The following is a 14,805-nucleotide window of genomic DNA, read 5'->3' as shown; positions in this document are numbered from 1 at the left end:
AAGGGGAAAGGGGGGAGGGATAAATTAGGAGTTTGGGATTAACACATATACACTACTATATAAAATCGATAACCAACAAGGACCTACTGTATAACACATGGAACTATACTCAATATCTTGTTATAACGTATAATGGAAAAGAATCTAAAAAAGAATATATATATATAACTAAATCACTTTGCTGTACAACTGAAATGAACACAACATTGTAAGTCAACTATATTTCAATAAAAAATTTTAAAAACACCTGAAAAAAAAATGGGTCATAGCAACATTCAGTACAAAAGAAGCCTGTTATCGCAGCCACTCAAGAAATCTGACTCAAACTAAAACCAATCATAACAAGCAAGTTGATTCCCACCAGCTGCTACTATTACTACTGGGCCAAGGATTTCGTTACACACACACACACACACGCACAAATAATATGATCTCCTCCTCTTACTCCTTTTCTCCTGTAATCTCGTCGCACAACACAGCATTCAGGAAGATCTTTCAAATAAATATACGGTCAGATATCACTTCCCTGCTTAAAATCCTCCACTGGCTTCCCACTGCCCCTAGGATAAAATACAAACACCCTCCCTTGACAGGCCATGACCGGGCCCAGACCACCTCTTCCCAGCCTCCACTGCTCACCCCTTGCTCACACAGTCCCAATACCACAGCCTTCTGGCTGTTTCACAGATATGCAGGGTCTGCTGCCTACTTCCAGGCTTTACACTGGTTGTGTCCGAGCTTAGGGCATCCTTCCCAGGCTTCTGTGCGGCTGCTCCTTTCTCTTGAGTCAAGGCTCAGCTCAAACATTTCCTCCTCCAAGAGGCCTTCCCTCACCAGTTCCTGGCTGGTTGCCTTAATATCACCCTACCCTGTCTCCCTGTTATTTGTCAGTGCTAAATCAGCCCTCACACAGATTGCTTTACTCGCCTGTGTGCTTGTTCACCGGCGGCCCCCACGCGGACGCAGGCTACCCAAGCAAGGGAACCTGCTGCACTCGCCCACGCAAGTAGGCCTCTGCCCCAAGACCAACCGCTACCTCCTAAATGAAAAGCGCTTCAGCAATCTAACCATCAATCTAGGGCATCGTACACAGTTGTTTTATTCTTGTCCAAAAGAAGGAAGCTTTCCACTCATCTACCTTTCAAAAGTCCAAATGCTGATCAAGTTTTGGGACTTTCGGAAAAAAAAAAAGAACCATAAATCCTTCAAAATGACACAAAATGATGTAATTTTGGTCAGGATATAAAATTGTTTAAGATTGAGTTTAGCATTCTTTTTCTGAATAACTTACCTCTTTCTCCCTTTCATAGTCTTCTTTGTCATATTCGTCATCTTCATTTTGCGTCTGCAGTGCCACACTGCCGAAGTCTAGTGACATGGTCCTCCTGCGGGAACAGAAAGATGTTTGGTTTCTAAACAGCCCAGAAAATCTCCCCAGACCAAACTACATAAGAGATGCCATACACAAAAAGACAGGAGCAGCTGGGGAGAAGATATATGTAACTCATGTATGACAAAGGGTTAGTATTCCAACTATAAAGAGAGTTCTTACAAATTAATCATGATTCACAGAAAATAGCTGTTATGACAGAAATTCATGAAAATGAAAAAATGCCCAAAGCTAATAAACCTACAACTAGACCTTTCTAGTGGTCTGGAAAGAATAACTCAAACAGTAAGATTTTTGTCCACACACAAAAATAAGATAATAATAACGAACCAGAAATATGCCAAAACATACAAATTTTAAGAATACGCTCAAAGTTTCTAATTTGATGTATTAAAGATGGCACAGGTAGCATCCTCCACAACTTGCTTCATCTTCTGAATATCACAAATCCAAATGTCATGTTTTTCAGAAAGAGAGCCACTAAATCCTGAGTTAATGATTGCTCCCCAAAAAACATTTACAATCCAGTAAACTCCACAGAGCACACAACAAAAATATGTGTTAGGACGTTCCTGGTGGAGCAGTGGTTAAGAATCCGCCTGCCAGTGCAGGGGACACAAGTTCAAGCCCTGGTCCAGGAAGATCCCACATGCTGCTAAACAACTAAGCCCATGTGCCACAACTACTGAGCCTGTGCTCTAGAGCCCACAAGCCACAACTACTGAGCCTGCGTGCCACAACTACTGAAGCCTGTGCGCCTAGAGCCCGTGCTCCGCAACAAGAGAAGCCATCACAATGAGAAGCCCGCGCACCACAACGAAGAGTAGCTCCCGCTCGCTGCAACTAGAGAAAGCCTGCACACAGTAACGAAGACCCAACGCAGCCAAAAATAAATTTAAAAATATATATATATATGTATATGTGTTAAATGTCCTGCTCTTAAGCTTGATAAAATCAAGTTCTAGCAAAAAATACTCAGGAAAAACAGAAGTGAAGGATGTGAAGCTATGACACTGTCCCAAAGCAGCAGCAAGACTTCCCTGGAGAATGGTCACTGCTGTGGCAGAAGCAGCAGCAGGAAATGGGTTTTCAAGTACTTACGGTCAAAAGACTGCTGATGATTTGAATTATACTTAGGGATCCTGACACTACACAGAAACTACCCAGAATTTCAAAACTCTGAACAATCCTGACAAAAAAGTAGGCAAGCATCATCAATTACACGGCCTAATGCTGTCCTCTATTCAGTCCACTCTTGTGCATGCCAATGAAATGCACTTTGATGTGAGGCTGGGCCACAGATCATACACTCACTTTTCAGGCTCTAAAATGTCATTAAACTGGAAGTGAAATGAGAAGCATAGACCTGGCAATCCAAACATATTTTACCATAAAGAACTTAGCTCCCTCGTGTTGACAGTAGAGGACTAAGATCACAAACTTTTATGTAAGCCAATACCTCTATAGCAAAAGATATTCCACTTCATCAGCTCTAAGGTGCCCTTGATGGTATGACACAGTTCCATCTGTACCACTAAGAAAAAGATGTGGCCAATTAAATCATGACACATCATTAACTTTAAAATGCAGCCTCTTTGTAGATGTTAAAATGTGAAAAGAAGGGAGCTCCCGGGCGGTCCAGTGGTTAGAACTTGGCGCTTTCACTGCCGTGACCTGGGTTCAATCCCTGGTCAGGGAATTAAGATCCTGCAAGCCACACGGAGCGGCAAAAAAAAACAAAACAAAAGTGAAAAGAAAATGTGCACATTATAATAGATGAAATATGGTATTACAGATTAACACAAATATGAATTTCGATGCTGAAAATCCCCATAAGTTTTAGTTTGTTTTACAAGGACTGTTTCTCGGCCAAACTCTAATTTGCAGTCCAACTTTTTTATCCCTCCCCTCTCTGGTCCCTACACCCAACCCATCCCTTTCAATTCTATGAATTCAGACTCCTCACATCAACTAAACCCTTCCAGCCTCTGCTTCTTAGACCAGACCTCCTCCTTTCTGTTCTTGTGCCAGGGCTACATGGAGGGAGGGACACACGTACTCCTTCACTGAGAAGTAAAGTAGAGAGGCCTGGGGACTCTAAACCTTGTCTCCACCCAGCAGCTACAAGCAACCTCTTGTATACCAGCATAAGACGGATACCTGAATATGGTAAAGAGCCTACAATGTAGCTGAAATGGTGAGGGAAAAACAGTAACACAAGCTCATGTCTCTAGGGTTTTTTCACTACTTCAAGTGAACATCAAGTCTATAGAATCTATAGATTATGAAAATACAAGCCCATGTAAATGCTGGCTCCTTAAAAGAAATGCAATTAAGCTGGACCTTAAAGGCATCCCTGAATTCTCCAGGCAGAAGTAATCTTTCCTGCTTCTAATTCTTATGGTATTTTCCACCTTTCCCTGAATTTTATAGTTAAAGCCAGAATAGGGAATTTGGGTTAATTTCCCTTTTATTAAGTAAAAGGAGGGAGGGTTTTTTTTTTTTTTCCAACACTTCACCAACCTGCCATCAATTCGTTGAATACTGAAAAGGAACATTAAGATTTACAAGAGCTTATTGCTAAATAGTTATTTTAAATAAAGAACTACTTTTTCTCAGATAGAGAATGATGAATTCTACAAGGTATTTTCATTTTTTTTAATAAAGTCTAGTTTTCTCTTTTTTTCTTTTTTTGGCTGCACAGCATGCAGGATCTTAGTTCCCAGACCAGGGATTGAAGCCAGGTCCTTAGCAGTGAAAGTGCAGAGTCTTAACCACTGGACCGCCAGGGAATACCCTATTTTCATTTTTAAGTGAAGAAAATGTAAAAGACAAAACTATATCTTTGTTTTGAATGGCGTTTTACATCCAAACCGTGTCATTAAAGAAGAAATCTGAAAATATCTGAAAGAACAAAATCTCTCTCCACTGGGAGGAAAAGGTACAAATTAGCTTTCCTTCTGAAAAGTGCAAACTACCAGAGACCGTAAGAAATTATTTTAGGCATTAAGGGAAATTTGATAAACTTACTGTGGCTTAAAAAACAAAGAGACTAAAAAGGTAATTAGTATTTAACTAAAATTTAAAATAAAAGCTAATGCTTTTCTTCTGCTTATTAATCATTACTGATTACTGCTATCAGAGACTTCACTATAATATTCAGAACAATAAAAGAGGCTGCTTAAATTAAAAAAAAAAAAAACTAGCAAGATAATAAACCCAGAAGCCATAAAGGAAAAACTTGACGGAAACTTAAACATACACACATACAAAAAGAAACTGTATATGGCAAAAACCATCATTAGCAAGTCAAATATTATGTATAAAAAGAAAATATTATCAAAGGGTAAAATAATAATGAGAAAGAGACTTGCAAAACACAAGAGAAAGTCCCAATATACAATTCTCACAAAGAAATGAGAAAAAGACAACTTAATTTAAAATGGGCAACTGATACATTTCATTAAAAAAAAAAAGAAATGCAAATGCTCAACGAACTTGAAAACATGATTAATCTCACAAAGAATTCAAAGTGCCATTTAAACAATGAAATATGATTTTCAACCACTAAATAAAAAAAAAAAACATGATAACAGCTAGTGAGTGGTGGCTATTATTTTTTAAATTAATTTATTTTATTTATTTTTGGCTGCATTGGGTCTTTGTTGCTGCACGTGGGCTTTTCTCTAGTTGCAGCGAGCAGGGGCTACTCTTCGTTATGGTGCACGGGCTTATTGCTGTGGCTTCTTTTGTTGCGGAGCACGGGCTCTAGGCACATGGGCTTCAGTAGTTGTGGCACACAGGCTCAGTAGTTGTGGCTCGTGGGCTCTAGAGCACAGGCTCAGTAGTTGTGGCGCACGGGCTTAGTTGCTCCACGGCATGTGGGATCTTCCCGGACCAGGGCTCGACCCCGTGTCTCCTGCATTGGCAGCCGGATTCTTAACCACTTGGCCACCAGGGAAGCCCTAGTGGTGGCTATTTTATAGGAAACAGGCATCCTCATGAATTGCTGATGAAAGTATGAATTGGGAAAACCATCTTGAGAACTATCAATATTAATATATTGAAAAAGAATATTTGCCCTAGTAAAAGTACTTTTGAATAAATTTGGCAATACTGTGTCACTAATAAAAATAATGAAATATCTCTCTATATATTGACTATTTAAAAAATCAAGATGCAGAATAAGTGTACAGTATGCTTTTTTTTTTTTAATAGCAAGATGGTTAATACTTTCTTCCTAGATAGATAACTTTTTCTGAACTTATTTACAAGGCTATGTTCTGTCATATGTCCCACTCATTACTCATTTTGTTGTCGCTGGTTATGTTTTCTTTGCCCTCCTTGCAATGAGAAAGACCAATATGTGTTTAATTGGACAAAACATTAGAAAGCAAAAGTAGCATTGTTTTTGCCTCATCTAATAGCCTATAAGCACTCTGGGGGCAGAATTAAAATGTATCTCCCCCACCCTTTGCACACAACCAATATTTGTTGAATGAATATAATACATTCATGTTGCTCTATACAGATTCATTATTTCAATAAAGATTTTACTGAGCACCTACTGTGGGCCAGGTTATAGCCTAGATGTATCTAAGACATGCTACCAGCCATGGGAAGCTCACAGTCCCTTAGGGAAACAATGATATGAATTAATAGTTAAATGATACCTTGTAATACATTCTGTAATAGAGGAAAGTACAAAGTACAAATTAATTATGCTAAGAAGAAAAGAAGGCTGAAAGAAGTTTCACAGAAAGACTTTAGAAATAGATCTTAAAGGACACAATATGGGGGCTTCCCTGGTGGCGCAGTGGTTGCGAGTCTGCCTGCCGATGCAGGAGACACGGGTTTGAGCCCTGGTCTGGGAGGATCCCACATGCCGCGGAGCGACTGGGCCCGTGAGCCACAACTGCTGAGCCTGTGCGTCTGGAGCCTGTGCTCCGCAACAAGAGAGGCCGCGATAGTGAGAGGCCCGCGCACCGCGATGAAGAGTGGCCCCCGCTCGCCGCAACTGGAGGGAGCCCTCGCACAGAAACGAAGACCCAACACAGCCAAAAATAAATAAAAATAATAATAAATAAATTAAAAAAAAAAAAAAGACACAATATGGCTGTTAAGTGGTTAAGAATGAGGGCACTCATTCAGACAACCTGGGCTCAGTTCTGGTTCTCCTGCTTAACAGCTGTGCAAACTTGCACAACTGTTTCCATTTACTCATTAATAAAATGGGGGTAAAAAACAGTACCTACGTCAAAGATTGGTTACGAGGATTCACAAGATTAATGGACTTGAAGCGCTTAGCACTGTGTACCAATCAATACATCTTAGTTTTGTTTTTATCATGACATGTTACTCATGAATAGAAGTCTGCCAGCTACAAAAGAGGTTAAAGGAATAAACAGCATTCAGTATATCTGAGAAAAAGTGAATATGCAGTGTGTGGGAAACTTTCCTTCAAATACTGCAATCATTACTGGGATGAAAATGCCACTTTCTTCAAGATGCCCTCCCCCCATGAAATTAGTCATTCTTTGGCACTTTCAGGCTCTATTTCTTATACTTTTCTTATAGCTTCAATTTCAGCCTCTCATTTAGTTGAGTGCATTCACATCTAGGAGGTGCATATAAATTGTCATGCATTGTGAAGGATATGGCGAAATTCAGCTTAAATCACACTCAAGTTCATGACTGTAAGATAGAAAAGGTTAAGTGCCACAAAAGGGTCTTTAAGTGCCCTGAGAGTTAGGAAATTCTACTTACTTGCTTACATGTTAGCTTCCTTTCTAGAATGGAAATAGCCAGAGCACACTAGCCTGTTTCAGACTTGCAATACCAGGCTTAGGAAGCCTATTTATTCATTCAACAATTACTTGCCAAGCACTGTTCAAGATTACAAAGTTCATCAGGATTTGGTGAAGGGAAAGAAACACACATAAAAACAAAGGATGACAATAATCTGTGATCAGTGCTAGTGACAGTAGCTTGGACAAATACATTCAGGGTGCCCAGAGGATGCAGCAAGTAGGCAACAACAGGTTGAATGAAGATAAACCCAAGTCCTTACCAAGGAACTCCGTTTGGCGTCAACTATGGCACAGCAAACAGGTACTGCGAGACCCAAGCTGCACGGAGCCCAGGAGGCCTGGGGCTGCTGGCTTGGGCTGCCAGCGTCACATGCACTCAGTCAACACACGTGTACAGAGCACCCCCTGTGAGCCTGGCACGGCGCCAGGGTGACCACGGCGGGGGGTCCCCAGGGTCAGGTCTCAGCGCTACCCTAGCAGCCTGGAGGAGGCGAGGAAGGCTTCCCAGACGTCACTTCTAAGTAGGATCTTGGGGTCTGGATGAGACTTCAAAGTCAAAGGCGGAGCCCCGCCACCTGCAAGCAGTCCACCACCGCGGGATTTGGGGAGGGGACGGGTCAGTCCTCCGGGAAGCCTCAGCCAGAATCCCAAGGACCCCGCACCTCCTCCTATCCCAGCCACAAGCCCAGCCAAGAAGCGAAACTCACCGGAGGCCACGGATGCTGTCACCGCGGAGACACCCTAGCTCCCGCCGAAAGCCAACTTCTAGCAAACCCCTCACCCGGGCTCTAACCCGCTAGCTCCTTCCTAGTCACAACTGAACCCACGGAGCCCCGAGGCCATTGAAGAGCAGCCGGCTCCTTCAATCGCTGGTTAGAAGCGGGCCTGGTGGGCGGGGCCATGCCGGCTTGGGGCAGGGCGTAGAGGCGGAAGTCTCCGCCTTTCTCAAGCTAGATTGAGAAGTCCGCCTGCAGTTGCAATACTGTACGGCTGTTTAAAAGCGGGCGCCAGAGGTGGCGGGAAGTTCCTCCTGTGTGCCCATTGGTGGATCCTTGAGCCAATTACGGAAGGGTTGACTCTAGAGGGGGCGGGCCTATCGGTTGCATAGAGAGGCCCAAGCACCTGGCCTCCTGCCCTTTCCTAGGATGAACCGGTTTTGCCCGACCTCCTTGCCCCTCCCCTCACCACCTAGTGCAGTGACTCGTGCCCCCTGCGCTCTCCACTCCTAAATCCCAGTTCTCAGCTGCAGCACATAGAATCCCTCACTTTCCCCAACGAACCCACCTTGGAGGTTTTTGTATTTGCCTTTCTGATTCTCTAAGGTGCCTGCTTCCCCATCACCTTAACAGCCTTAGAGGTCGTTTCACTTTGTCTTCTTGCTTACTAGGTCCCGCCTTGTTTGAATGTGTTTCTTTAATTACTGATGAGATGACACATTCTCTACATGTTTATTCACTACTTGAATCTCCTCGAGTGCGAATGTTCCTGTCACTCTGGTATATGTTAACCTGACCTTTAGGACAGAGCTGCCCAGTCTGCGGTAAAGCCCATTATTGTATCTACCTTCCTGGGGTAAAAGGGTTCCAGTGAATATCAAGGTAGTAGTAGGTTCACAGATCCTTTTAACCCTTTCCCATATATACTAGTATGGAGTAAAAGGGTTGTTAAAGGTTGTTCACAATCTGGCTAGCTTTCATTTGTTACCTCACCATCCCACCCCTACACTGACCCCTATAACCCCATCCACTAAGCATAAGTGTCTGGCACACATTAGGTACTCAATCCATAGCAACAGATGAGTGAAATCTCTGACCCAGCTGCCCGTGGTTCCCAGGGTGCTTTTGTTTTGCTCAAGCTATTCCTTTCACCTGTATTGATTGCCCCACTTAACTTCCCCGGCTACTCAGTCTTCAAGATAGATGAGCACCTCCTCTGAACCCTTTCATGACACACACCTCCCTCCCTTGGTAGAAATGATCTTTCGTCCCTTTGGACACAGTGTACATATCTTATTATAATCCTTGTTATCTACTATATAACTAGTTGCTGTGTGAATGTTTCACTCAGTCCAACGTCAATATCTTAAGGCACTTACTTTGCTTTGTGGCCCCTGGTAGGCACTCAAAACAAAACTTGATAAATGAGCAAATGAATGAACAAATAAAATGAAACCTCTTTGTGCCAGAAAAAGCAAATAAAAGGCATTCAGGTAAATGGCAGTTGTTGAAATCTGAGCCAAGGTGTCTGTTAGTGAGTACTAGGCTTATGGGCTTTCCACATCTCACTGCAGCCCATCAGCAAGCTGCGTGTAGTGTCCTGTGCTAAGGGTTAAGATGAAATGCTACAGCAAGAATGCTAAATGATCCCTGCCCACAAACGACTGTTTATTAGAGAGATGAAAGAAAAAAAAAAAGATGTTAAGGCAGGAAAGCACATGAGGAGACAGTGTTTATAATCCCTTACATAGTGCTTTAGACATTGGTAAGTTTTTTCACAGACACTAGCTAACTTTTCCTCACAACAACCCTGTGAGGAGCTAGTACAGGTATTAGGATCCCATTTTACAGTGTAAGAAACTGATGAAAAAAAAAAAAATAAATAATAATAATAATAATAATAATAATGAAGTGTCCAAGGTTACACAGTTAATGTGAGACAGAGACAGAATTTTGAACCCAGCTCCTTTATCTCTAAATCCAGAGCTCATCACTATATATAAAATATAAGTGAGACTTAAGCACCTAAGTCACAAAAAAATAGAATAAATCAGAGCCCCTTACCTTTTTTAAAAATGGATTTGAGTGGAGTTGTGGACATATTATAATCAATGAAATTTTCTTGACTGCCTATCATGTTTAATTCCTGGTCTAGGTGCTTGATATATAAAGTGAGAGGCAGGACCCCTGCCAGCGAGGCACCCACACTCTGAGGTGCAAGATGCTTACATAAAAAGAGAAATGATAACACACAAAAAAGTAGTTTACTACATGCAATATGAGTAGATAGTAATAATTCTGGGGAAAAGTGAACACGTTAGGAAGGATCTCTCAGGGAAAGTTCCTGGAAGGAGAGGAAGAGTCAACAGGCAGGTTGATTAGCAAGAGTGATTGCAATATGAAGGGCAGATGAGCAAAAGTAAAGGATTCTTGTATTTAGAAGTAAGATTGGAGAAGTAGGCTGGGACAAGATAGCCAATAGAAGAGCTTGACGCCTGAAGGGATGGGAAAGGCATGCTACAGAGGTAAGGTATGGTAACGCACAAGGAATGAACTTACATCCAGAGAAACACAAGCACACAGAGGAATCCTGAGGTAATAAAGACAAATGCAGAAAAAGAGAGAAAAACTGCCAAAGACGTTGAATGCTGGAAAGATTATCTGTAGAATGTTGGGTCAATGTTTATCCTGCATATTTGACACATCTGTGAGCTGGGAGGGGCTATCTCTACCAGACTCATTTACATTTCAAGGGGAAATGCCTGTTGTTGAGATGTGGTCCCTCCCATTCAGATCATTTATAAAGGTGCAGCTAAGCCCTCATTTCTTCCTTTTCCTACCTTCTCTTTGGTGTCAGAGCTATCAGGTCAAAGCAATGCCATCCTGTAATAAGGAGTGCTATCCTCAAAAAAGCACTGAACTTAAAGAAGATCTGAGTTCAAGTTCCAGCTCTCCTACCTACTAGTTTTTGTCCACAATTTATTTAATCCTTCTGTGGAGGAAAGTCTTATTTGAAAATAGGAGTGATAATAACTGCTTTGCAGGACTGTAAAAAGGATGAAATAAGATTGTGTGAAAAGAGCTTTAAAAATGTAGAAACACTATTATTTAACAGTGTTATTTGAGGAATATCAAACCATTATTTGTTGCATATTCAATAGTATTTTTTGAGCATCTATTTTGTACCAAGCACTGTTCTAGGGGCTTGTTTAATATTGACATGTGGGTCAAAATGCCTTCCCTGATTAAGCTACTTATCACAGAATCTACACCTGCCCTCAGCCACTATGACCTCACCACCATCACCTCCCCACCACTCCAAGACCTGGCCATACCTGATTGGGTCAAAGGTGAGCACCAGACCCAAGCTGAGCCAATCATATTCTCTTCCCAGATAACAGAAATGACTCTATGAAACTGGGTCAAGTGGTAACCCTACAGAAGCAGATTTTTATTACATTTTCTGTATTTTATGGGAAATATGCTCCTTCCATAGCTGTGTCATGTATATGGTGGAACATAGACTATCATGAACTTCTGCCACTCAGAGCCATGGATCTGCCTGGTTCCTGTGCTTTATGAAGCCTGACAGTTCATCTTTTCCTTGGTTCTGTGATAATCTGAACTTTAAAACATCTTTTTACTTGAGTAAGCTTGTAAGGGTTGGATAGCGTTCCCGCAAATTTCATGTCCACCCAGAACTCAGAATGTGACTTTATTTGGAAATAGAGTCTTTGCAAATGTAATTAGTTAATATGAGGTCATATTGGATGAGGATTGGCCCTAAATCTAATGACTGGTGTCCTTAAAAGAAGAGGAAAGGACACAGAAAGACACGCAAGGAGAAGACAGCCACGTGGAGACAGAGGAACAAACTGGAGTTACATTGCTACAAGCCAAGGAACATCCAGGGCCACCAGAAACTGGCAAGGGATTCTTCCCTAGAGTATTCTGAGGAAGCATGGTCCTATCAACTCGTTATTTTCAGACTTCTAGCCTCCAGAACTGTGAGAGAATAAAATTCTGCTGTTTTAAGCTAGTTTGTGGTACTTTGTTGAGGCAGCCCTAGGAAATTAATACAGGTGGGTTCCTGTTCTTTGCAACCAAATGTTTATGACTAAGATGCATTTGTGACAGATTATATTTGAAAAGTCTAGACCAGTGATTCTCCAAACATGATCCATGTCCCACTGATGGACCTTAAGGATATTCCTGATGGGTCATTACATGACACAAACACACAAGTCGTTTCTCCAGGTATCATGGGAAAATAACTTGCAATTTTATAGGTTTTTATTTTTACATACAGCTAAGGTTTACCTAATAGGAATCTACCAAGTAAGATGTTAGGGGCTACTAATGTTTAGAATTTGTAAATTAAAATTAGCACATTATTTAAGTTGACCAAGAAGGATTATTCATCATTTCTACGTGCAACATTGTAAAGTTCCTGCTCATGCACACTTGAAGATAATTGAAATTCCCACTTTTGGGAGAGGGATGTTAATAGCACCATTCCCAGGAAGTCATGGTTTTTAAGAGTTGTTATTCCTGCTTCTTAATTATAAACTAGCTTTGCTTGGCACCACTGATATCAATTAAGTTTGTTGTGAGTTTGGTTAACCTAACTGCACGTAGTGTTAACTGCTTTAATATATTAATTTACACTTTTCCTATAACTTGACTTTAATATCCAAGTTGAGGTTCAATTTTTGTCACTAGTAATCTATTACTAAAGTCAATTTATAATTCCTCTGAAATTTGCTTATGCTTTATTGAAATGTGTTGGCTATTAATTTATTCTATTTAAATAACTAATAATATATTATCAAGGCAAGTGATAAAATTACTCATTTTCTGAAAAATGTATAGGGCAGTATTTTGGAATATAAAATCATAGGAACAGTATAATATTCCTCCCCTAAAAGTGAGTAAACACTTCCTGTTGTTCCTCTCTAGTTCTTTATTGTCACTGCGTCATATTTTTCACGACAAGAAAAAGAAGGGGTTGGGGGATGAAAGGTATGTGGGACAATAGCCTTTTGCCTCTTCAATGCTCTTCGGCCAAAAGTGTGAGAGCCAATTGCCTGGATTTAATGCTTAGGAGTTTCCACAGCATCAAGGTTTTTAATCAGAAAACCAGTAAAAGCTATTAGAAAAGTGATGATGACCATTTGATAAAGATCCAAAGGTGCAAAAATTATATTTGAACGTGGAATGCAGACCCTCCCAGATGCCACACTCCGCTTCTGCTTCTTGAAACAGTAGATTAAAAAGGAAAGAAAGAAGTACCAAGACAAGATTATAAAATTGGTGTGTACTTTATGTGCTTACATAACATGTTCAATGGATATTAACAAAATACAACATAATGATACCATTTATAAGAAATTATAGGATTTATTTAAAATGTTAATGTATTTGAACACTTAGATATTATTGTCCAGTAATGGGATACACATGTAAAGTTATTTGATATTCTTCTATCTTTGGTCAGGTTCCCAGAAGTGAACTTTGGGATGAAAATTTGAGTGCAAATGATTTACTAAGGAAGGGCTTCCCTGAGAAAGCTATTAGGGAGTGAGGAAGCTGGACAGGGCCAGGGGAAGAAGCCAGTCAGGGATATGTTTTCAGGAGAAGTGCTGGCCCCAACCTGACCCTACAGGGAGCTCTGGAGTGTAATCAGAATGGGGCAACTGGCTGAGCCTTCCTGCTCCTGCACCAGGGAAGGGGAAGAGGAAGTCCAGGGGCACTTCTGGCTCTTGGTAACCCAAAGCAGCTCCCCTGGCCTGAGGTTGTCCTTAGAATCAACAGTCACCTGTACAAGCAGTTAGGAGCAAAACACACAGAAATGGCTCAACGGATCTGAGGGGGTCTGGACGGAGCTGACCGTCTATGTTTGCCATCCTTTGATCTTATCAATGTGTCTTTGGAGATGACATCAAACATTTACATTTGAGTAGGTAATGGAGGTGGTCTCATGCAGCTCAGTCAAATGACCCCTCCCAGTCCTAGAATGATGGGACCTAGGACTATGAAGATGAACCAACCACCATGTTCTGTGGATTTAGTATATTCAGTGAATCTGCCAAGGGTTAAAGTGGCAACCTTCTTAAAATCTCTTGCCATATCTAACTTTTACCCCCCAACTTTTTTTTAAATTAAACTTTTAATTTTGAGAAAATTGTAGATTCACATGTGATTGCAAGAAATAATACGGGGACATCTCCTGTAAGCTTTATCCAGCTTCCACCAATGATAACACCTCACAAAACTGTAGTACAATAACACAACCAAGATATCCACATTGATACAGTCAAGATTCAAAGCAATTCAATCACACAAGGATCCCTAATGTTGTTCTTTTACAACTGTACTCACTTCCCTCTCTCCTACTGACTCCTTCCTTAATCTGTTCTCCATTTCAATAATTTTATAGAAACAACATTTCAAGAATGTTACATAAATGTAGTTTTATGGTACATAAAACTTTTGGGATTAGCTTGTTTTTGCTCTGCATAATTCTCTGAAGATCATCTAAGTGGTTGTATCAGCATCTCATCATCTCATTCTTTTTTACTGCTGAGTAGTATTCCATGGTACGGATGTACCACAGTTTGTATAACATTCACACACCGAAGGAACATTGGAGACTTTTCCAGTTTTAGGTCATTACAAACAGTGCTACTATAAACACTCCTGTACAAGTTTTTGTGTGAACGTTAAGTTTTTATTTCTCTGTGATCAATGCACAAGAATACAATTGTTGGGTTGAATGTAAGTTGCATGTTTACTTTTTTAATAAACTACCAAACTGCTTTCTGGACTGGCTGCACTATTTTACATTCTCCCCAGGAATATATGTGTGATCTACTTTCTTCTCATCCTA

The 14,805-nt window shown here is 40.9% G+C and overlaps 1 protein-coding gene across 1 annotated transcript in view; it reads right to left on the bottom strand.

Moving 5' to 3' along the window:
• The window catches only part of CEP152 (centrosomal protein 152), a 96,103-nt gene extending 88,132 nt beyond the window's left edge, over positions 1-7,971 (bottom strand). Inside the window, exons 1-2 of the mRNA XM_059915550.1 lie at positions 7,908-7,971; positions 1,292-1,385 (exon numbers count right to left, since the gene is read on the bottom strand). Coding sequence (XP_059771533.1) covers positions 1,292-1,378 — 87 coding nt within the window. The 5' untranslated portion in view covers positions 1,379-1,385; positions 7,908-7,971. The remainder of the gene's footprint in view (positions 1-1,291; positions 1,386-7,907) is intronic.
• Between the last annotated feature and the right edge of the window lie 6,834 nt (positions 7,972-14,805).

The sequence above is a fragment of the Balaenoptera ricei genome, chromosome 2 (genome assembly GCF_028023285.1).
Source record: "Balaenoptera ricei isolate mBalRic1 chromosome 2, mBalRic1.hap2, whole genome shotgun sequence".
Taxonomy (NCBI): Eukaryota; Metazoa; Chordata; class Mammalia; order Artiodactyla; family Balaenopteridae; genus Balaenoptera; species Balaenoptera ricei.
This window is presented reverse-complemented; position numbering and strand designations above follow the sequence as displayed.